Source organism: Bos taurus, chromosome 4 (genome assembly GCF_002263795.3).
Source record: "Bos taurus isolate L1 Dominette 01449 registration number 42190680 breed Hereford chromosome 4, ARS-UCD2.0, whole genome shotgun sequence".
In the NCBI taxonomy this organism is placed as follows: Eukaryota; Metazoa; Chordata; class Mammalia; order Artiodactyla; family Bovidae; genus Bos; species Bos taurus.
The window spans coordinates 49,750,153-49,772,780 of record NC_037331.1 but is presented as its reverse complement, the minus strand read 5'-3'; the positions used below and the strand labels follow the sequence as shown (position 1 = coordinate 49,772,780).

Below are 22,628 nucleotides of genomic sequence, written 5' to 3'. Positions count from 1 at the left end.
ACGGGGGAGCCTGGTTGGCTCCCATCTATGGGGTCGCACAGAGTCAGACACGACTGAAGCAACTTAGCAGCAGCAGCATTGGGTTCAGTCTACTATTTAGTAATTTGTAATCAATGATTCCATCAATTTTCCTACATGACAATGCTTTACAATACTTATTAGATGCATATTTCTCTTTTATGTATGTATATATACACACACACCATAATTTGCTTCAGTAGTTCCCTACTCATGACCACTTACATTATTTTCACAGTTTGTTAGTATTAACAATACTAAATACAAATTGGAGATAAGCCCTTTTGCTTTCTGTTTTTATATTCCTATTTAACAATATCACTCATTATCAGTGAAATGCAAATCAGAACCACTATGAGGTACCATTTCAGGCCAGTCAGAATGGCTGCGATCCAAAAGTCTACAAGCAATAAATGCTGGAGAGGGTGTGGAGAAAAGGGAACCCTCTTACACTGTTGGTGGGAATGCAAACTAATACAGCCACTATGGAGAACAGTGTGGACATTCCTTAAAAAACTGGAAATAGAACTGCCTTATGACCCAGCAATCCCACTGCTGGGCATACACACTGAAGAAACCAGAATTGAAAGAGACACATATACCCCAATGTTCATCCCATCTCTGTTCATAATAGCCAGGACATGGAAGCAACCTAGATGTCCATCAGCAGATGAATAGATGGGAAAGCTGTGGTACATATACATAATGGAGTATTACTCAGCCATTAAAAAGAATACATTTTAATCAGTTCTAATGAAGTGGATGAAACTGGAGCCTATTATACAGAGTGAAGTAAGCCAGAAAGAAAAACACCAATACAGTATACTAACGCATATATATGGAATTTAGAACGATGGTAACAATAACCCTGTATACGAGACAGCAAAAGAGACACTCATGTATAGACCAGTCTTTTGGACTCTGTGGCAGAGGGAGAGGGTGGGATGATTTGGGAGAATGGCATTGAAACATGTATAATATCATATATGAAATCAGTCGCCAGTCCAGGTTCGATGCACGATACTGGATGCTTGGGGCTGGTGCACTGGGACGACCCAGAGGGATGGTATGGGGAGGGAGGGGGGAGGAGGGTTCAGGATGGGGAACACGTGTATATCTGTGGCGGATTCATTTTGATATATGGCAAAACCAATACAATATTGTAAAGTTAAAATTTAAAAAAAAGTAAATAAAATTTAAGAACTGGGATTGTTGGATCAAAAGGAAATTCCCATTTTATATTATATGAGTTACTCCTGCTGCTGCTGCTAAGTCACTTCAGTCGTGTCCGACTCTATGCGACCCCATAGACGGAAGCCCACCAGGCTCCCCGTCCCTGGGATTCTCCAGGCAAGAACACTGGAGTGGGTTGCCATTTCCTGCTCCAGTGCATGAAAGTGACAAGTGAAAGGGAAGTCGCTCAGTCGTGTCCAGCTCTTAGCGACCCCATGGACTGCAGCCTACCAGGCTCTTCCGTCCATGGGATTTTCCAGGCAAGAGTACTGGAGTGGATTGCCATTGCCTTCTCCGATATGAGGTACTACTATTTCCCAAAAAGGAACAGTGGAATTTTTAACTGGGTGTAGAGTATCATTAATTTCCTCCCATTAGAAAAGGTACTAAAAGTGTATGCTACTGTGAGAAAATGGGAGAAAACCTTTCTGTCTAATTTTTCTACCTCAGGATAATGTTTACAGACATTACAGTGTTAAAAGCACTGTAAAGAAGTTTTGGTCAAGGAATTAAGGATCCCAGTCTACCAATGGTGAACTATATCATCATAATTTTAAACTATATTTTCCATATGTAAAGAGAGATTAAAATTTTAAATCTCACAGCATTATTATGAAGACAATTTTAGATAATGAATGTGAAATTATTGCATAAATGCAAGGATTTATAGCTTTGTAGGAAAGTCTGATTACAGTTGGATTTGCCATAATCAGTTAATGTTTAACAAGTAAACTATTCATTTAACATGTACACATTAAGATGTGATCTACTATGTAGCAAAAGGTTAATTCATTCAGATGAAATGGAGAGATGAAGGAGACAACACTTCTGAGGCACAATGAGGCCTTTTGTGGAAGACATAGCAGGCATTCTCACCCATTCTTCCTGACCTGCCTCTCAATATAGAGGCTGAGAAAGTATACTTATATACTTATTTTCTTAGTTTTCTTTGAAGCTAGGAGTGTTATCAGTTCTGGTCTTGGAGACCTAAAAATAAGTCTATGGGGAAAGGGAATCCTTTGGAAATGTCTTTGCTCTCAAAAAATAGAAGAGGAGAATCTCTGTTCCACTTCCTTCATTTTCTTTGAACATAGTTGAGTAAGAATATAAGGCTTGGAGTAAAGGCAGCCATCTTGAAGCCACAAGGCAACATGTCAGCGTACCCTCTTGCAACTATGAGTCAGCATACTGAGAGTGGCAAAGTGGATGGATGGAGAAGAACCAGGACCCCTGATGAAACTGCTGAGTCAAACCTACAAACACATATCACCAGAATTCTGAAGTAAACAAACATCTTTCAATTTAAGCCAATGACAGTCAAATTTTCTGCAGCCAAAAGGAGAAATAAGTAAAAACAAATACTTCATAGATATTACCTGTTGGATACCTTATAACAACAAGTCTGTGAAAGCCTTCCGTTCCAGAATGAGCAGCGTCCAAGGATTTGGTTAATCCTAGAACTCGAAATACCAGAGCCTGGCCTGGGCATAAATGAACTCAAAAGCCACTGCCTTCACAGCCAAAAGGCAACTGTTTTTCTGTCTTGAATTGGGGTAGTCAGAAAAAAAAATATATATATATAGGGCAGAAGTTACAAACCGGCAAATTCAGCTGGCTGACATTATTAGCTTTTTTCATTAAAAAAAAAAAATGGATGAGAAAATACAACGCTTGGAGCATAATTTAGTAGTAAATAATGATGCCATGATCAAACCCAAGATGTGATCTCCAATCAGACTCGCTCTAATTCACTAATACCACACTCTTTGCCTCCTTCCACAGGGGAAAGGAACGATTTTTCCCATTCACGTAGAAGTACTTGGCCGTCCAAGATATACTAAATTACAGAAAAGGGAGTGGACAAATATTATATTGTGATTACAAAAGTACTTTGGCTTTTATGGAAGAAATTGGACAAATTTTGGATTTGTTTAATATGCAGTACAATAGATTAGTAATGCATGCCGGCTCTCTGACTCTCAGCAGGAAGAACTGAGCTGCGGCCACTTGACATTCTGGCGTATACCAAGATCGAGTTACACCCTACAGTAATCATGAGACATAAAAGAAAAACACTATTTCAAAATTGTCGTGTTAGACACCAACTCATCATGCAGGCTTATGCCAACCGCATATAACAAAAGGAAAATTCAATTACTTGAGAATGCAGCCCTAGGAAAAGTCAAGTCAAAGAATAATTATGTGTGCAATTTAAGAAGCTGTAAGGTGATGGGCCTCCACTACTTGGATTCTAGTTCAAAAGAAGAAAAGGATGCTCAAGAAACTAAAGAGATTTCCCCCCCCAAAAAATGTATCTGGATGAATATTGGCAATGTGTAGGCATGTATTCTTTCATCTGATGAAAGATAATAATAAAAAAATTTCTCATGAGGCAATAATTCAAGGAGGGTTTTTTTCTACCACCATTAAAAGAAAACGCCTCATTAGCACTGAGATACCCGTGTTGCCATGGTACGCGGTGATTTCTAAAACTTCATATCAGGGGTATTAAGGAGGCTGGGAGGATACAAGCACAGTCAGGGTCATATAGTCAGCACTCTGCTTTTCAGCAGAAAATAATAGTTCCCAGGTGGCGCTAGTGGTAAAGAACCTGCCTGCCAATGCAGGAGACATAAGAGAAACGGATTCAGTGTCTGGGTCTGGAAGATCCCCTGGAAGGGGGCAAGGCAACCCACTCCAGTATTCTTGCCTGGAGATCCCATCAAACAGAGGAGCCTGGCAGGCTACAGTCCATGGGGTCGCAAACAGTTGAACACGACTGAAGCAACTTAGCACACAGCACACACTATGTTGAAATAAAAACACACACACACAGCCTTCCAGCTAACAGTTAACAAAACAAAAATACAAATCTTATTTTTCACTTTCACCAGGATTTGGGATTTTGCATTTAAGAAAAAAAGGAATAATGTATGACCACAAGAATAGCTTTCCACTGAAAAACATGATTATCAAGATAGAAAGTGCAGTGAAAGTAGTATGAAGCAGACTGGCTATGGGAACCAACAAAAACAAAAAGCAGAGCAGTGAGTTAAAAGGTGCTATTCCAGAACTCAAGTGAAAAAAACATAAAAAGTGATGAAAGGCTAATGAAAAGATAAAAAATGTTGGGGGGAGGCAGGTGTATGAGAATCAGTACATGATAAATAGAGAGATATTCTACAAGGAACAAATAGAGAAGACAAAATATCAAGCCTCCAGAAATTTCCCTAGAACTGCACATTAACCAAGAGATGTTAATAAAGTTCAAAGATTAACATATACATCCAACTATCCATAAAATAGACAAACACCAAGGACCTATTATGTAGCACAGGGAACTATATTCAATATGTTATAATAACTTATAATGGAAAAGAATCTGGAAAATAATATATATATTTATATATTATATATATATAACTGAACCTCTTTTCTGTATACATAAACCATTGTAAATCAACTATACTTCAATAAAAAATTTTAATTTAAAAAAGTTCAAGGTTAACAAAATACAGTGTACAAAGACTTGGGCAGAAAAAAATTGTTAAAACTAAACAAAAATTACTTTTGTATCAAACTTCTCTTCTAGAATTCTAAATGCCATAAAAAATTTAAGCAAAAATACTATTATTACCCAATGAATTATATGCACCCACAAATTATCATTATGTGAAAAAACAATAAGATATTCTCTGACATTCAAAATCTCTGAAATTACACCACCACAGCAATTCCATATCTGAAAAAAATTAATTGAATATATTCTCTAGCTGACCAAAACATGAATCAAATCTAGGAGTCAGGTGAATGTGAATATAAATATAAAAGAAACTGCATTGAATAATAAAAGTAGTAAAATAATTCATGTTTCTCGTTCAACAGAGGACATTGTGGCAAAGCTACTTAGCAGTTTATACAAACACACACTATAAAAATTCCTCTGTGTTTTAACAAGTGAAGAAGTTGACCTTTTAGAGGCTTGACTCAGTGTGGTGAAAGAAGGAAAGACAAGAAGCCATCCAAACACTTTAAATTCTTTTCCACATACCAAGTGGGACCTAAATAAATACTTGTCTTTTACAAAAGAAACTGTGTTCTGGCACCAGAAAAGCAGATCCCAAAGAAGACCAAGCCTTCAGGAGGGTGGCTCCTCTGGGGTCTCAGGGGTAAGCCAGACAATAACCAACACTGGCTGCAGGGAGAATCACTGTCCAAAATAGAATCTGTTACAAAGAGCTCGACTGAAAGGGAGGACTCCCTATATCCAGAGGAAACATGTAAACTATACCAGAACACAGCACGTAACTTGGCATCTCAGTGGGTATTAAATATGAGATGGATTCTCTCCCCAGCATCCTGTGCTCCCAAGAGCACAGGCTGTAGAATTTCCACTGGTCCACTACCTGTTTCTCCTGAAATGAGAGTTTCTATCCCACTGGGCTTTCTCTGCCTTTACTGCCTCTGCCTCCCCACTTACACCAGGGCCTCTCTGCCAAGAGTGGTCCTGGAGATTCTGAAGCAGATGCTGTTTCCACTTGACTTCAGCCAACTCAGATAGCTCCATGGTGGTCGGGCATCTTCCTCAGAGGAATGTCTGTCTTTTCCAGCTTGGATCCTGGGTTATTGGCTTCTCAGTGAGACTCTGGGCAGCAGGCCTTATGATTCCAAAGGATATAAGAGGTGTCCCATTAAGGGACTTGGGGGCAATGTTTTAGTAGCTTTGGCATCAGTGCAGATGGTCCTGCTAACCACAGTCCTCCCTGCAAGTATTTTCAAGCAACCCTGAAGCCCTTGCATTCATTATGGCTGTTCCTGGATGCCACACCAACTAGTCTGGTGGTTCATGATGCCTCCTATAGTCCTCGTAAGTTATATCTCACCTATAGCTGACAAGATTACATCAGACCCAGGAACCTGTATGCCCCTTGGCCCTGTGCCACTATCTTCCCATTGGCTAGCATCTTCCTTGACAACTTCTGATATGCTCAAGAGCAGGTTCTCTGGGTCATATGACCTGAATTTTTTTCTTCCCCAAAGTTATGTTGAAAACCTAAAGCCCAAGATGAGTGTTTAGGAGTGAGGTCTTTGGAAGGTGATTTGGCCAAGAGCCTTCACAAATGGAATTATCCTCCAATTTAAAAAAAAAAAAAATTCACATAGTAGCACTCAGAAGCAGAGGAAGGCCCTGCTGGGGCTGGGTTCAGGGCCTGCCTGCCATGGATGTTGAATGTTTCCAAATGATCTTTCTATATTTCTTCAGATGACTGTATAACTTTTCTTGTTTATTCTATAAATATAATGAGTTACATTGACTGAATTTTTAATATTAACACTTGCATAATCACTAGGTCAAGATCCATTTTATATACATATATATAAATATATATATAAATACAAATATATATTTATATATATGTATATAAAATTACATACTGTTGGATTTAAAGATTCCCAGGTGGCTCAGTGGATAAAGAATCTGCCTACAATGCAGAGGGCTTCCCTGGTGGCTCAGAGGGTAAAGCATCTGCCTGCAATGCGGGAGACATGTGTTCAATCCCTGGGTGGGGAAGATTCCCTTGAAGAAGGAAATGGCAACCCACTCCAGTATTCTTGCCTGGAAAACCCCATGGATGGAGAAGCCTGGTGGGCTACAGTCCATGGAGTCGCAAAGAGTCAGACACAACTGAGCAACTTCACTTTCACTTACAATGCAGAAGATGTAGGAGATGCAGGTTCAATCCCTGGGTCGGAAGATTCCCTGGAAGAGGCATGATAATGAGCTCCACTATTCTTGCCTAGAGACTTCCATGGACAGAGGAGCCAGGCAGGCAATAGTCCACAGGGTCACAAAGAGTCGAATATGACTGAAGCAACTGAGCATGCACGAATACACTGTTGGATTTAATATGCTAATAGTTTATTAAGAATGTTTACATCTATACTCATGAAGAAATTTGTGATTTTCTTACAATGTATTGCTTGATTTTGTTATCAAATAATCCTGGTATGAAAAAATATTTGGAATAAGTTCTGGCCTTCCTTTTTCCCATTCTGTTGTTTTCCTCTATTTCTTTGCATTGATCGCTGAGGAAGGCTTTCTTATCTCTTGCTATTCTTTGGAACTCTGCATTCAGATGCTTATATCTTTCTTTTCTCCTTTGCTTTCCACTTCTCTTCTTTTCACATTCTTTTCACAGCTATTTGTAAGGCCTCCCCAGACAGCCATTTTGCTTTTTTGCATTTCTTTTCCATGGGGATGGTCTTGATCCCTGTCTCCTGTACAATGTCACGAATCTCCATCCATAGTTCATCAGGCACTCTATCAGATCTAGTCCCTTAAATCTATTTCTCACTTCCACTGTAGAATCATAAGGGATTTGATTTAGGTCATACCTGAATGGTCTAGTGGTTTTCCCTACTTTCTTCAATTTAAGTCTGAATTTGGCAACAAGGAGCTCATGATCTGAGCCACAGTCAGCTCCCGGTCTTGTTTTTGCTGACTGTTTAGAGATCTAGAGATCTCTTCAAGAAAATTAGAGATACCAAGGGAACATTTCATGCAAAGGACAGAAATGGTATGGACCTAACAGAAGCATAAGATATTAAGAAGAGGTGCCAAGAATACACAGAACTGTACAAAAAAGATCTTCACGACCAAGATAATCACAATGGTATGATCACTGACCTAGAGCCAGACATCCTGGAATGTGAAGTCAAGTGGGCCTTAGAAAGCATCACTACGAACAAAGCTAGTGGAGGAGATGGAATTCCAGTTGAGCTATTTCAAATCCTAGAAGATGATGCTGTGAAAGTGCTGCACTCAATATGCCAGCACATTTGGAAAACTCAGCAGTGGCCACAGGACTAGAAAAGGTCAGTTTTCATACCAATCCCAAAGAAAGGCAATGCCAAAGAATGCTCAAACTACTGCACAATTGCACTCATCTCACACGCTAGTGAAGTAATGCTCAAAATTCTCCAAGCCAGGCTTCAGCAATATGTGAACCGTGATCTTCCAGATATTCAAGCTGGTTTTAGAAAAGGCAGAGGAACCAGAGATCAACTTGCCAACATCTGCTGGATCATGGAAAAAGCAAGAGAGTTTCAGAAAAAACATCTATTTCTGCTTTATTGACTATACCAAAGACTTTGACAGTGTGGATCACAATAAACTGTGGAAAATTCTGAAAGAGATGGGAATACCAGACTACCTGACCTGCCTCTTGGGAAACCTATATGCAGGTCAGGAAGCAACAGTTAGAACTGGACATGGAACAACAGACTGATTCCAAATAGGAAAAGGAGTCCATCAAGGCTGTATATTGTCACCCTGCTTATTTAATTTATATGCAGAGTACATCATGAGAAATGCTGTGCTGGAAGAAGCACAAGCTGGAATCAAGATTGCCGGGAGAAATATCAATAACCTCAGATATGCAGATGACACCACCCTTATGGCAGAAAGTGAAGAAGAACTAAAAGCCTCTTGATGAAAGTGAAAGAGGAGAGAGAAAAAGTTGGCTTAAAGCTCAACATTCAGAAAACGAAGATCATGGCATCTGGTTCATGGGAAATAGATGGGGAAACGGTGGAAACAGTGTCAGACTTTATTTTTGGGGGCTCCAAAATCACTGCAGATAGTGACTGCAGCCATGAAATTAAAAGACGCTTACTCCTTAGAAGGAAAGTTGTGACCAACCTAGATAGCATATTCAAAAGCAGAGACATTACTTTGCCAACAAAGGTCCGTCTAGTCAAGGCTATGGTTTTTCCAGTGGTCATGTATGGATGTGAGAGTTTGACTGTGAAGAAATCTGAGTGCCGAAGAATTGATGCTTTTGAACTGTTGTGTTGGAGAAGACTCTTGAGAGTCCCTTGGACTGCAAGGAGATCCAACCAGTCCATTCTAAAGGAGATCAGTCCTGGGTGTTCATTGGAAGGACTGATGCTAAAGCTGAAGCTCCAGTACTTTGGCCACCTGATGCGAAGAGTTGACTCATTGGAAGAGACTCTGCTGCTGGGAGGGATTGGGGGCAGGAGGAGAAGGGGACAACAGAGGATGAGATGGCTGGATGGCATCGCTGACTCAATGGATGTGAGTTTGAGTGAACTCTGGGAGTTGGTGATGGACAGGGAGGCCTGGCGTGCTGCAATTCATGGGGTCACAAAGAGTCAGACGTGACTGAGCGACTGAACTGAACTGAACTGAACTGGCCTTCCTTTTTAATAATAACTTTGGTAGGATTGATATGTCTCCCTCAAATTTTATAACATTTATGAATGGATAAAAAAAAGAGAGAAATGCCAAAGAGCTAGCTGACCATGCCACCATGTGAAGATACAGTGAAAACTCAAACCCAGAAGAGGGTCCTCACTCATTGACAGAATTCACACTCTGTACCTTTCCCAGTAGACCTAACTTTAGCCAACAAAACAGCCTGCTATGAAAGGACAGGGGTCATCCAAGGAACTGCAGCCTTTTTGTCCAGGGGCAGCTACTGCTTCTGTTTGGGAGCCATCTGTCCCAAGAGTTCCTCTTTTCTTTGGAAGGTATGAGGGCAATGCAGTCATCCTGCTAGGGGTCTCATTCTTCAGAGGGCCTCTCGGTTTAAGAGGTACTGTTTCAGAAGGAAACCATTGGTGGTGGGGGAACTTCCTATGCCTATATTAGGAGGAATTCTCCAAACCAGAGGGTGAGGAGCAGGAGAAGCACTGTAAAGAGTGTTTGATGAAAGAAGAGCTGTGAGTAGCTCATGCATGAAAGGAGTCTGGGGGATGTACTGGTCATTGCATGCCCTTCTACCTGTAGTGGAGTGTATGCTCCACTATAACCCTGCTTCAAAACTTTTCAAAATATGGGTAGACACTGAAATTTAATTATTTAAATTATTCTTAAGAAAAAAGATATTGGATGTAAAATATAAATGAATAATAAACCGTAAAACCATCACACAAATCCATTAGCTTATTGTTAAAATGTAATTTAGAGGGAAAAAAAGAAAATTTAAATATAGAATATTGGGAAGAAAAGGGGATATTGATAGATAAGGTGAAGTTTTTTTAAGAGTTAAGAGAATACCATGCAAACTTGTTATGATGATAAATACAATGTTTATTAAGTAAAAGATTTTCTAGGAAAATATAAACAACGAAAACTGACTCAGACTTAAGCAGAAAGGTAAGCTGGTCAACAACTAGAGGAAAAATCCTTATAATAGCTTAGTGAGATCTTAGATCTTTGATCTTAAAAAGAGATCAAAGAGTTACTTCTTCAAAAATAGTTGGGTCCACATGATTTCATGAATCATTTTTTTCCAACCTCAAGGCTATAGAGCATACAGAAATACAGAAAGATTGCCAATTCTTTTACAAAATTATGAAACTCTGACATTAAAATATAGAAAACACAAAAATATAAACTATAGATCAAATTAAATTATGGCTATGGATTAAAAACAAATATTAAATATTAGCAAATCAAGCATACTATTAAAAAATAATACATAATAATAGAATTTATTTCAGGAATGCAAAGATGGTTAAATGTTAGGCAATCTATTAGTATAAATCACTAGGCTGGGGAAGTTTAAGACTCATCCTGATTAGAATAAATTCTTTATACAATAGGTCAGAAAAATATTTACTGAACATGATAGTGTGTCTTTGTTAAACCAGCAGCCTGTAGGAGACTTAACTGTGGCAAATTAGAGGCATTCACTTTAGAGTGAGACTCATGACAAAGGAGTGTGACATCACTGCAGTATGTCATTCTGCTTTTCAGTTTCTTGCTTATCATATTTGAGATCGCTAAAAATTAATGAGGCTCCTTATAGGTGTGAGTGGGGTAAATAAGAACATTCATATTTTGCCAGTTGAAATATCAGCTGGAACAACCTTCCTGAAAAGCAAAGTGGTAAAAATTTTATAAATGTGTAATCCCTTTTCAACCATTTTCTTATCCAGGAATCTGTGTAAAATATTTTTAAAGTAAATTGCACACAAATACGAGGTTATACATGTAGTCATTTATAGTAGTGAAACATAAAGGAGAAAGAAATCTAACTGTCCCCTATTTAGAATTGCTTATAGAAACTGTGTTCCATCCATTAGCCAGAATACCATATAGTCATTAAAAATGATTCTGTTAAAGATTGCATAGTGGCATGAAAATATGGAATGTTTTGTTAAATTTTTAAAAATCACATAGCATGTTTCTAATTTAATTTTAGAATTGTATATACAGAAATAGAAATTGAAAAATCTAGAAGCACATATATAAGGGTTGTTAATTCTGGAAAACATGATTCTCTTTACTCTATTTTGCTGTTCTTGGTTACCTAGGTTTTCCACCATGAACATGTATGATACTAGTAATCCAAAAGTCATAAAAATGGTATTTATTCATTCAGTAAACATTATTGAGATATACTATGTGCCAAGCACTTCTAGGTGTTGGAGTTTCGGTACTATACCAGACTGATCAATTTCTCCTCTCACTCCTGGGAAGAGAGACTCAAGACAATGTCACTCAGAGATGGTGTCCTGAGTAAAACAGAATGAGATGTGATGGAGAGTGGGTAGTGGGGAGGGCTTTATTGGACAATCACATAAGGCCCCTCTGGGCTAAGACCTGAATGGGGAAAAGCCAGGAGTTCAAAGGTGATACAAGCAGACTAGTCAGTATGGATGAGCTTGCACAATATTGTTAAATGAAAAACAGCCTATTACCAAACAGTGTGTGCTACAGTATGTAAATTGTGCATCTAAGAGTACCTCATGAGAAACGCTGGACTGGAAGAAACACAAGCTGGAATCAAGATTGCCGGGAGAAATATCAATAACCTCAGATATGCAGATGACACCACCCTTATGGCAGAAAGTGAAGAGGAACTAAAAAGCCTCTTGATGAAAGTGAAAGAGGAGAGTGAAAAAATTGGCTTAAAGCTCAGCATTCAGAAAATGAAGATCATGGCATTTGGTCCCATCACTTCATGGGAAATAGATGGGGAAACTGGAAACCGTGTCAGACTTTATTTTGGGGGGCTCCAAAATCACTGCAGATGGTGACTGCAGCCATGAAATTAAAAGACGCTTACTCCTTGGAAGGAAAGTTATGACCAACCTAGATAGCATATTCAAAAGCAGAGACATTACTTTACCAACAAAGCCAACAAAGGCTATGGTTTTTCCAGTAGTCATGTATGGATGTGAGAGTTGGACTGTGAAGAAAGCTGAGAGCTGAAGAATTGATGCTTTTGAACTGTGGTGTTGGAGAAGACTCTTGAGAGTCCCTTGGACTGCAAAGAGATCCAACCAGTCCATTCTAAAGGAGATCAGCCTTGGGTGTTTTTTTGAAGGAATGATGCTAAAGCTGAAACTCCAGTACTTTGGCCACCTCATGTGAAGAGTTGACTCACTGGAAAAGACTCTGATGCTGGGAGGGATTGGGGGCAGGAGGAGAAGGGGACGACTGAGGATGAGATGGCTGGATGGCATCACTGACTCGATGGACGTGAGTCTGGGTGAACTCCAGGAGTTGGTGATGGACAGGGAGGCCTGGCGTGCTGCAATTCATGGGGTCGCAAAGAGTCGGACATGACTGAGCGACTGAACTGAACTGAAAAGTCTCCTAGGATATTTAGAAGATGTTACCAGTAGTCATATTGGCTTGGTAGTTATGGATAATTTTTACTCTTTGCATATCTATATTTTAGATATCCTTTTTCAATGAATATATGTTATCATTGTCATTCATTCTCTCATTCAAAAAAATTTAGTCAGGGCTATTCTGTGGTGCTGGAAATACAGCAACAACCAGGGGAAAAATCCTGGACCTAATGGAGCTTTACTTTGGGTGGCAGAGGAAATGAGGGAACAGACTTTAAAATTTAAATTAAATTAAACAGCATATTAATAAAATATTAAGATAGTATGTTAATAAAATATGAAATAGTAGGTAAATATCTTGAAGATAAAAGGTAGTGAGGTAGAGTATATGTCGTGGAGAGAAAGGACAGTCTAATTTGCAAGAGGGTCATATAGCTTTTCAAGGAAAAGGCTTTCCAGGCAGAGGAATCAACCACCTAAGTGCCAAAGGAGTGAGCATGCAGAGGCTGTGGGCTGAGTGAGTGAGCTGGTGATGAGGTGATAATGGATGGATGATAGAGTGAAGAGGTCAAGATAAAATGTGGAGGGGCTGGGGGAGCAGATCCCACAGGATGGTCAAATCCTTGTAAAACCTTTACTCTGAGACATAGAAACACACAGGAGGGTTTTGAGCAGACAAGCAACATGATACAACAATTTTAGCAAATCACTCAAGCTGCAAGGTTGAGAATAGACTAAAGGGAGAAAGGGCAGAAGTAGGGACCTATTAGGTGGCTGTTGCAAAAAACCCAGGCAAGAATGATGAAGGTTTGGACCAGCCTGACAGTAAAGATGTGTGACAGTAAAGAGAAAGAGAAGGTAAGAAAATGAGGTAAAAGGAGGGGAACTAGAAGAGCATGATGTCCTAAAAAGTACAGAAGAAAATACATCAAGATGGAGGAAATGACCAACAGTAAAATGAAAACAGATAAAAGATCACTTGATTAGTAATGTGGAGCATACTTTCGTTGACCAGAGCCATTGCAGTAGAGCTGTGATGGAGAAAGTTTGCTTGGAGTGAGTCCAAGAGAACATGGGAGGACAAAAATGGGAATCAGCATGAGATCTGCTTTAAATAGATGGAGAGAATGCAGTTTCAGTTAGTAAGAAGATCAAGAGAAGATGTTTTTTCTTGAAAGCTGGGTAAAATAAAATAAATTATAAAGGGGGAAAATAGAAGATTTTTACTGGAATTGGGGAAATATAAGCCTATCACATTTATTCCAGGAAAAACAAACCACTAATTGGTGGAATATTTTCAGATCTTTGGGCACTTTGCCCTTGACCACCATCTTTGAGGTCAGAATCAGGAAGAAACAGTTCAAGGTTAATGGAGAGAAATAAAGATATTTCCAAAGCAGTATGGCGACCACCTCTGGCTTCTATTTATAAATTAGCCTCCTATTCCACCAGTGCCTTTAATCTCCTGGGCTTATCTTCCTTGGAATTTATTTTTCCTCATCCCTGCATCCCATTTTTTCCACATCCCAGCATCAATCCTCTGAAATTCAGGGTCAACAGACCCACAGAATTAAGATTCTTAAAGCAAACTTTACGTGCTTCCAAGAAAATCGCTTTCATAAAGAAAAACTCAGTATTACAGATCCAGCATGGTTTATTTTTCGAGGATCAAAATGCCACAAGCAGTTAGACTTCCTGAGCTAATAAAAGAAAATACTGGCTCCAGCCTTCAGAGATCAAGGAAGAGGGAGTAAGGGCAAAAGAGTAATTCTCCTGAAATTCTGAAATGAGTTCCTCAAATGAAAGCCCAACCCGTGCAAAACAGGGTTCAGGATCAAATAAATTTGTTGAATATTTCATACTAATTTACTTCCCCCAGCACACAGACACATTCTGAGAATTTACAACGATGTTAGCCCCAAGAAATCCCAAAGAAAAACATACGAAAAAATGTAACCTGACCTTCCCTTCCCCTCATTAAATAGTTTAGTCTAGAGCCATTAAGCAGGGTCAAGCAAGGTAGGTCTCTGCATGGCCTGGCCTGGAGTGCAGAGCCCAACAGGAAGACATTCAAGTAGGGAGCGGGTAGCATAGTTATGCCTGATACCTACTGCAATTGAATAAAGGGAGCCAGTTTTCTCATGGTCTGAAAAGGGAGTTACAAAAAATGAACAGGAGGAATCTAGAATGATCCATGGTGGTGGATCAGAATTAGAGATACTGGTATAAATATCTCTGTGTATTAAAATCAGAAGCTTAGAAATAAATGTGGATGTAAATATGTGTATATATGTGTGAATGAGTGAGTGTGTGTGTGTATATGTATTCAAACCTATATCTTTTTGCTTTGTCTAGTGAGGGTGCCTGGAAAGTGCCACCCAATAACCATGAGCACAACTAGAGCAGGGACCTTGGCTTCCAAATATTATTCTCTAGTAAAAATAACCAGAGCTTCCTGAGAAATGACTTATTCCAATACTCCAGCAAGGAAAGTACAGATGATCTTGGAATATCTTGGCAGAAATTGAGGATATGTTCAAAGAAGAGAGACATGTCAAAAGAACATAGAAGCCAACTTGAAGGGCTTCCCACTGGCCAAATCTGAAACATCAAATAAATAGTGAAAGCAAATGGAATTCAATGAGCATCCTTATATTCATGCTGATAAAAATAAAAGAATAACTTGAAACTTTATTCTGAAGAACAGAATATGTACATGGTCTTAAAATATCTCCCTATAAAATACTCACAGATTATAAAATATAAAAGTATCATTTCACACTTAAGAAATATTGCAGACATCAGTCATCAAGTTATCAAAGTAAACATCCAGATGTGCTGTTTCTACCCTAGGTGAATAACCTGAATCTAATTATGAGGAAGCATCAGACAAACCCAAATCAAGGAACATTCTACTAAATAATTGGCATGTCATCTTCAAAAGTATTGAAGTACAAGAAAGTCTTAGGAACTGTTAGTGACAAAAGGAGACTAAAAAGACATAGCTAAACGCAATGCTTAAATATAAACTGGGTCCTTCCTGCTACAAGAACATCAAAAGCACAAGTGACAGAATTTGAGTGAGACCTGAATTTCAGATGGTAGCAAGGAACACATGCTAATTTCCTGGTTTCCATGGTTGCGTCCCAAGACAAGGTCCCTATTTGTAGGAAATACACACTGAAATACTGGGGGACCATGGGGGCATCAAGCTGACAACTCACTCTCAAGAGACTCAGGGGAAAATGGCTACAGACTATAATTGTAACTTTTTCTGTAAGTGTAAAGTAATTTCAAAATAAAATTGTGCATTTGGAGAAAAAAACCCTTATCCTGATTCTCAAACACATATAATTGTCGAAGCTGCCCCATGTGATAACTTCCCCTGGAATGAATCTTCCACAGCAGATCCTTGGAGGGACACTCCTGTAAGCAGTCCCATTCAATCCCACAGTATACAAGGAGACTCCACGGAGAGGACAGCCTTCTGAGTTTGGAGCCAAAGCATAGAAAGGCAGCCCATCTCATCTCTACCCATGAACACAAGCTTTGGTGGAAAGGTGAAAGAAGAAAGAGATGTATCTGAATTTATCTACACAAAGGGACAAGTTGAAAAATAAATTTAGAATTTATGTCAAGTTCATTGCATCTTGCAAGAAAAAAGAATCAGCCTAATGTAATAAAAGTACAAGTAGTGTTCTCATGGTATCGTATAATTTTATTTGTACCTAGCTTTTAAGAAGCCCTAAGTGTTATTTAGTGTAAATACTGTAGATATCATTAAAATCAAATTAAAAGATGAAAAGCACTGATATTCCAAGAAGCAAAGGAACTTGTGGGGGTGAAGCCAGGATTAGAAGCCATGTTTGGCATCCCACGACTGTCTAAATGGATGTCCACATGCTCTCTATTATACTAGGTGGTTTTCTCTAAGAATAGAGAAGAGAAACGATATTCTGTTCTCCAAGAAGTAGAATGCTCTGGAAAAATCTGAGACAGAGATGGAACTAATCAGAATTTGTATAAGATAAAGTGGATACTTGTCACTCCATTTAAGACATACTTTTCTTTTCATCCTTTAGTGGAAAAAAAAAAAAAGAAATCCTCAAACATGTGGGATTGGTAGTTTAATAGTCCTCTAAGATACATTTCTAACTTACCAGTGCATATCCTCTCAACACCACTCTGCTCCCTTTGCATCAATAGCTTCATTAATTCCCATTCCCAATCTACCATTTTGTAAACAGGAACAGTAAGGTACTGGTAGTCTTAACAAAATTCATTCAGTATCTAAACTGCTTCTCCCATGAAGTTCACTGTGTTACTGAAATACAAAATAATCTTGCCTTTCCTTCAGTCTTCCAAATGTAATACTTGTGAGTTTACCGGAAAAAACAGTTGGGAACAGAAAACAAAATAGTATCAATTACTAATATTTCCCATTCTCTGCTAAGGCATGTCTTATCTGAAGCTTGTAAAGTTATTTAATCTTTTCCATCATCTCAGGGAGAAGAAAGCCTGGAAAATCTAGTCATTCCACAGTAACTATCAGTGGGATTTTCCATAACTATCTGGATGCAAAATAAAAATCTTAAGAAGTTGATCCAATTCTAAAACTTACTTCTCAACTTACTAATAAATATGAAGAGACAACCCATCCATATTTTCTTCAAATCGTATCTGGTTTCTTGGCCAGACTGCTAGTACCTGAAAAAGTTTTAGAGTTTGTTCCAACAAATCTACATTTAAAAGCTTAAAAATGCATTTGTGCACTAACCATTCTTTTCTGCATCTGACTTAGGGCCAGAGATGGGACTGTAAGATAAAACCTTGGCAAGAAATTGGGAAAAAAAGGAGTAAAATTGCCTTCTAAAAGCTTAACTGTGAGATTAACACTTGACGGATCAGGGCAAGTGTGAAGAAGTGAGAAATCACCACATGGACACAGGGAACAAAAGTCAATATCTGGTAATAAACCATAATGGGAGAGAATGTGAAAAAGGACATGAACATATATGTAAAACTGAATCACCTTCCTGTACCCAGAAACCCACACATTGTAAATCAACTGTACTTCAATTTAAAAAGTAAAGAAAGAAAGAAATCACCACCTGGGGACAAAAAAGCTTCCAGGCCAGCAAGATTTGGCTGTGACCTCAGTGAGGCTATAATATACACATCTGAAGACTCTATTAATTGATCATGGAGTCACAGAAGAAGAAAGGTTTCTAAGACAACCTGAGCAATACCCACCCAGGCTTTATGCAGAGTGAAGGGGGTCTGGACCAGCAGTGTTGGGATAGCATAGGATCAGGGACTTCTATGCTTCTAACTTCTCTAGTGAAAATGATGCATGCTTAATCTTAGCCTGATTCTGCTGGGCTGGCCTCTTATGTATGATGGAAAGCTCAACGTTGAGCACACAGCCCAGCCTAAAGCAGGCAGTCATTAGACTCCATGAATTTGCTCCAACTCTTTGCTCATAGCCTCCTGATTAGAATTTGGCTCTCTACATAGTTCTGCCTACAGGGAGAGAATGACCTAGTCAGATTTGAGAATTCTGGCCCCCATGCCAGCTACAGCACTCACTGAGATATACAGTGCCACACTTGAGCTTGTTTATTCTCAGTCAGCTCCCAAAGAAAGGGCCCTGGAGGGTGCCACAAGGTCAAGTTTCTGAGCTCATGGGGCTGGCAGCGAGTCTCTGGGCTATGGTAAATTTACCGGGATGGCGAAGATGGTGGTGGCCAGAGGGACGATTGTGGCCACACCTTCTACATTGCACTGTGTGCTGTACATAGTTGAACTCATTTCATCCCCACAGCAAAGCAATACATTAGGCATTAGTAGCATTCCCATCTAGTAACCCAAAGACCTGCATTAGAAATTGGAATTCAGAGGCAGATTTATCTGACTCTAAAGCCTAATCCCTTAAATCATGAAAATCCTACCTCTGGGAGGTGGGGGGATGAACCCTATCCTCCTTTCCTTCTCCTGGCCTCACTCCACTATGTCAGCAGTGTGCTTTGGGCCATCCTGTTACTGATCAGGGTTCTTGGCCTCTTTAATCAATAGAAACTGATCAGAGGCCAGACAAGAAATGCAGGCAAGGCTTTATAGGAGCCGCTGCTGCAGTGGAGGGGGCGAGGGGAACAAGAACAAACAGATCCCCAAGGGGAGCAAGCTTGTTCCTTACACAGGATGAGGGTAGGGGTGTATCCAGGGGTCGGGCTGCAGGGGGATGGCTTAGGTGGTTTGCCCACCCCTTAATCAGTGGTGTTTTGTATAGGGGAATGCACATAGTAGGCTGCTTTTGCTCCAGGCTCTTTCAAATGTGGCGATTGGGTTTGGGCTCTCTTTGTATCCTTTATCCAGAATTCACCCTAATTGTGCATGCACACAGTTATTTTTAGTCCCATATAGTTTCTTTGTATTTTATTGCTAGAGGAGAAGCATGTCCATGTGTGAGCACTGCAGCATCGGGTCCCAGGTCCCAGGTCTGTCTCAATCCTAGTCCGTCTTTGACATGGACTCATCCGAAAGCCACCACTATACAAGGCTTCAGGACAACGCACACAAAGAGCAGTACTTGACCCTTCTTCAGAAGTGCAGAAGCCAAATCCCATCTCAGCAAACAGCATCACCATTTACTCAATGCTGTCAGTACCGTTAGCTTTCACAAGCCAGAACTGACTTCCCCCACCACCACCCTACAGCATACCATCTAATCCTCTGCACCTCCTTCAATAAGCCTCTTCAGTATCCTTAAAATTTCTCAAAAGTGTCCACTTCTCACCATCACATTGCCACACCCCATCTTCCACCTGGATCTCTCTACAAACATCTCCTAGGTCATGTTTCGGCTTCTTCTTTTGTTCTTCTTTATTCTCAACCATTCATCCAGTGCTCTTTTAAAAACCCAGCCATGGCATTCCACTGTTTAAATATCCTTCCCTGGATCCCCAACCTCCCACCATACTCCATGCTTCAGTCTAACAGTGATTGGCCTGCAGTTATTGGAATATTCTCAGCCTTGCCTGTGGCAGGATGTCCCAAAATACACCTGGATGGATCATCCTGGATCAGTCTTCCCTCCACACCCGCTTCCCCTTAATGGTCAGCCCGTCCAGGGATTTTGGGACTCGCTCCTGTTCCACCTCCTCCAGGAAGCACCTCCAGGTTAGTTGCTTGTCTGGGGTGCTCTCAAGTCCAGCTCATCCCTTACCCCACTATATGGGAATTCTTCCTTATATGATTCCACCCCCACACCGTGACCTCCCTGAAACCCAGGACCCACTCTGATTATACAAAATGACTGGCACACAAAAAATGCAGATTGAATGAATAAGCAAAGGAACAAGAGCCCAGTATATCATGGATGTCAGAATCAACTCAGTTTCCTCCAGTCCTAGCTCTTGATCTGAGAAAGTTATCTAATCTCCCTTGACCCCAGATTTCTCTGCTTGTAAAATGGAGATCATAACACCTGCATTGTCCAGTGGTTGTGATTTTTAAACTAAATAATACGGTATGTGGAACATCTTCAGGACCATGCCTGGTACATACCAAGTACTCAAATGCTGGATTTTGCTATTATTATTACAAAGTTCTTCGAGACTTAACAGAAAACATTCATCTTCTTGAAAGAGAAAAGATACTCCCAATACCCCATGATGACTCAGCTATTCCAGGCCTCCTCAGCACTTGTGGTTTACAATCATGTACTATTTTGCATTCTCAAATATATTGCTTTGAACAATTCTTGCATTTGCATACTGTCTTCAAGATACCTAATACTTCATCAAACACTTTTAGGTGAAATGATATCAAATTTTCTCCACATTTACTGCCCATTGGAGCCTTAAACTGTGGACATTCACATGGCACCTCCTAATTATGCCAACTCCATATGAGAGGCCAGCATAACCCTTGGAGGAACACACACAGAGAAACAGGAATGAAGCAGAAGGAACTGACAGGTGGCGATCCCAAAATAGAAATCAGGTTTTAATAGGGTCAGAACAAACTGCAGTCTCAGGAAAGAGGGTGTCCTTTGTCATAATAGATGCAGAAAGGTGACTAATCATACCAGTAGTTAAAAAGCATTGTAGCATAACCTCTCTGTGGAATATTGTGCAGCCATTAAAAATAGGTAGGGGGCAACTATTAAAATGACAAATAACAGGGAAGAGACCATGTTCTATAAAAAAGATACAGACGTACAGGCTTATTGATCACCGAATGTAAAACTTGCTTAAAAGAAATTTTAAGGGAGTAGACGAAAATTTCAACGGTTGTGACAGTTCTTTTAACTGATCCCGCACACTTTTGGTTGAGTTGTCATATTCCTTTAAAAAGGAAAAAAAAAAAACAACTCATATAAAATATGTATTTGGCGTGTCTCCTTCACAGATGGCTCCTGAAAGAGCTGAGATAGTGCAGAAGACACGCCCTAGGCTGAAGGGGGCACCAGGAGTCAGGAGGCTGACTCAGCAGCGTTTGAATGTGGGCGAACCAGGGCCTGGGGGCGCCGCCTTTCTTCACTGGCCACCGCCCTGCGAGGTCTCACTGAGTGCCCGCCAGCAGGCCGCCCCCAGTGGTCCAGCCCGACACCCAGCCCCCAACTCTGCTGTCCCCAAGAGATCCTCTCCGCGAAGTTTTTCTTTGATGGGAGGAAGGCGACGCGAGCTGCTGGAAACCCCGCGCTCCGGCGCAGCTCCCTCGACGTCGCCCTCCCCGGGCCGCCCTGGCCTCGCTCCCCCCGCCCCACGTACCTCTTGCAGGGGATCAGCGCCTTCCTCTCGTCCAGCACCCGCACGCGCTGGTTGAGCCCGTCGTAAGAGAGCAGGGCGCGACTGTAGCGCCCAGTGCTCTGCCGGTACAGCACCTGGCGTCCCTCCCATTGCTGCGGCGCCTGGCAAGGGCGCTGAGCCCCCAGGGAGCCCCCAGCCCCTGCCCCGGCCCCCGGCGCCGCCATCCCCACGCCGCAGAGGCAGCCCAGCGCGCAGACCCAGAGGCCGCCCAGCAGCCAAGCGTCCAGGGACCCTCGGGCCACGCGGAGGGGAGCGCGCCTAGGCATCGCCTTCTGCCGCGGCCGCAGCCCCCAGAGAGCCAGCCCGCGCCCAAGGGGGCGCTGAGCAGCCGAGGCACTCAGCGGGGCTTTTTCCAACTGTGCCCGAGGGCGGTCTTGGCCAAGTTGCTGCTGGTCACGGCGGCGGCCTTTCCAGCTGTTGGGATCAGAACGCGCAAGGCCTGGGAGCCGGGATCGGCCACGGGAAAGCTTCCCTGAATCGTGTGAGAGCTGTTTCTGCCTGGGCCGCTGCCCGCTGCCGCTACTGTTTTCACTTGCTCTCTGCTGCCAACAGGAAATGCAGTGGCAGTGGTGCCACTAGCATCCTGAAGGGTATCCGCGTTTTAAGGGGGATGGGGTGGTGGGGTGAGAAGGAAAGTGTTTTTCTGCTGAGTATTCAGCAGATAACCAACACTGGAGGACAAACTCAAACACAAGATCAAGAAAGCTGGATCACTGCACTTGCTGTACCCCACATAACCCTGTCCCTTTATCAAATTGTTTTTGTCGCTGTTTAGTCCCTTACCTCATGTCCAACTCTTTGTGACCCTATGGACTGCAGCACATCAGGTTTCCCTGTCCTTCACTGGAGTTTGCTCAAATATATGTCCATTGAGTCAGTGATGCCATCCAACCATCTCATCGGAGCATTTAGGATGAGGAGAAGGAGTAGCCCCCTTCTCCTCTTGCCCTCAAT

At 41.0% G+C, this 22,628-nt stretch overlaps 1 protein-coding gene across 1 annotated transcript in view; it reads right to left on the bottom strand.

The window, feature by feature from the left end:
• Positions 1–22,215, bottom strand: part of EPDR1 (ependymin related 1) — a 36,859-nt gene extending 14,644 nt beyond the window's left edge. The window contains 1 exon segment of the mRNA NM_001102288.3: positions 21,636–22,215. Within this exon segment, the coding sequence (NP_001095758.1) occupies positions 21,636–21,940 (305 nt within the window). The 5' untranslated portion in view covers positions 21,941–22,215.
• Between the last annotated feature and the right edge of the window lie 413 nt (positions 22,216–22,628).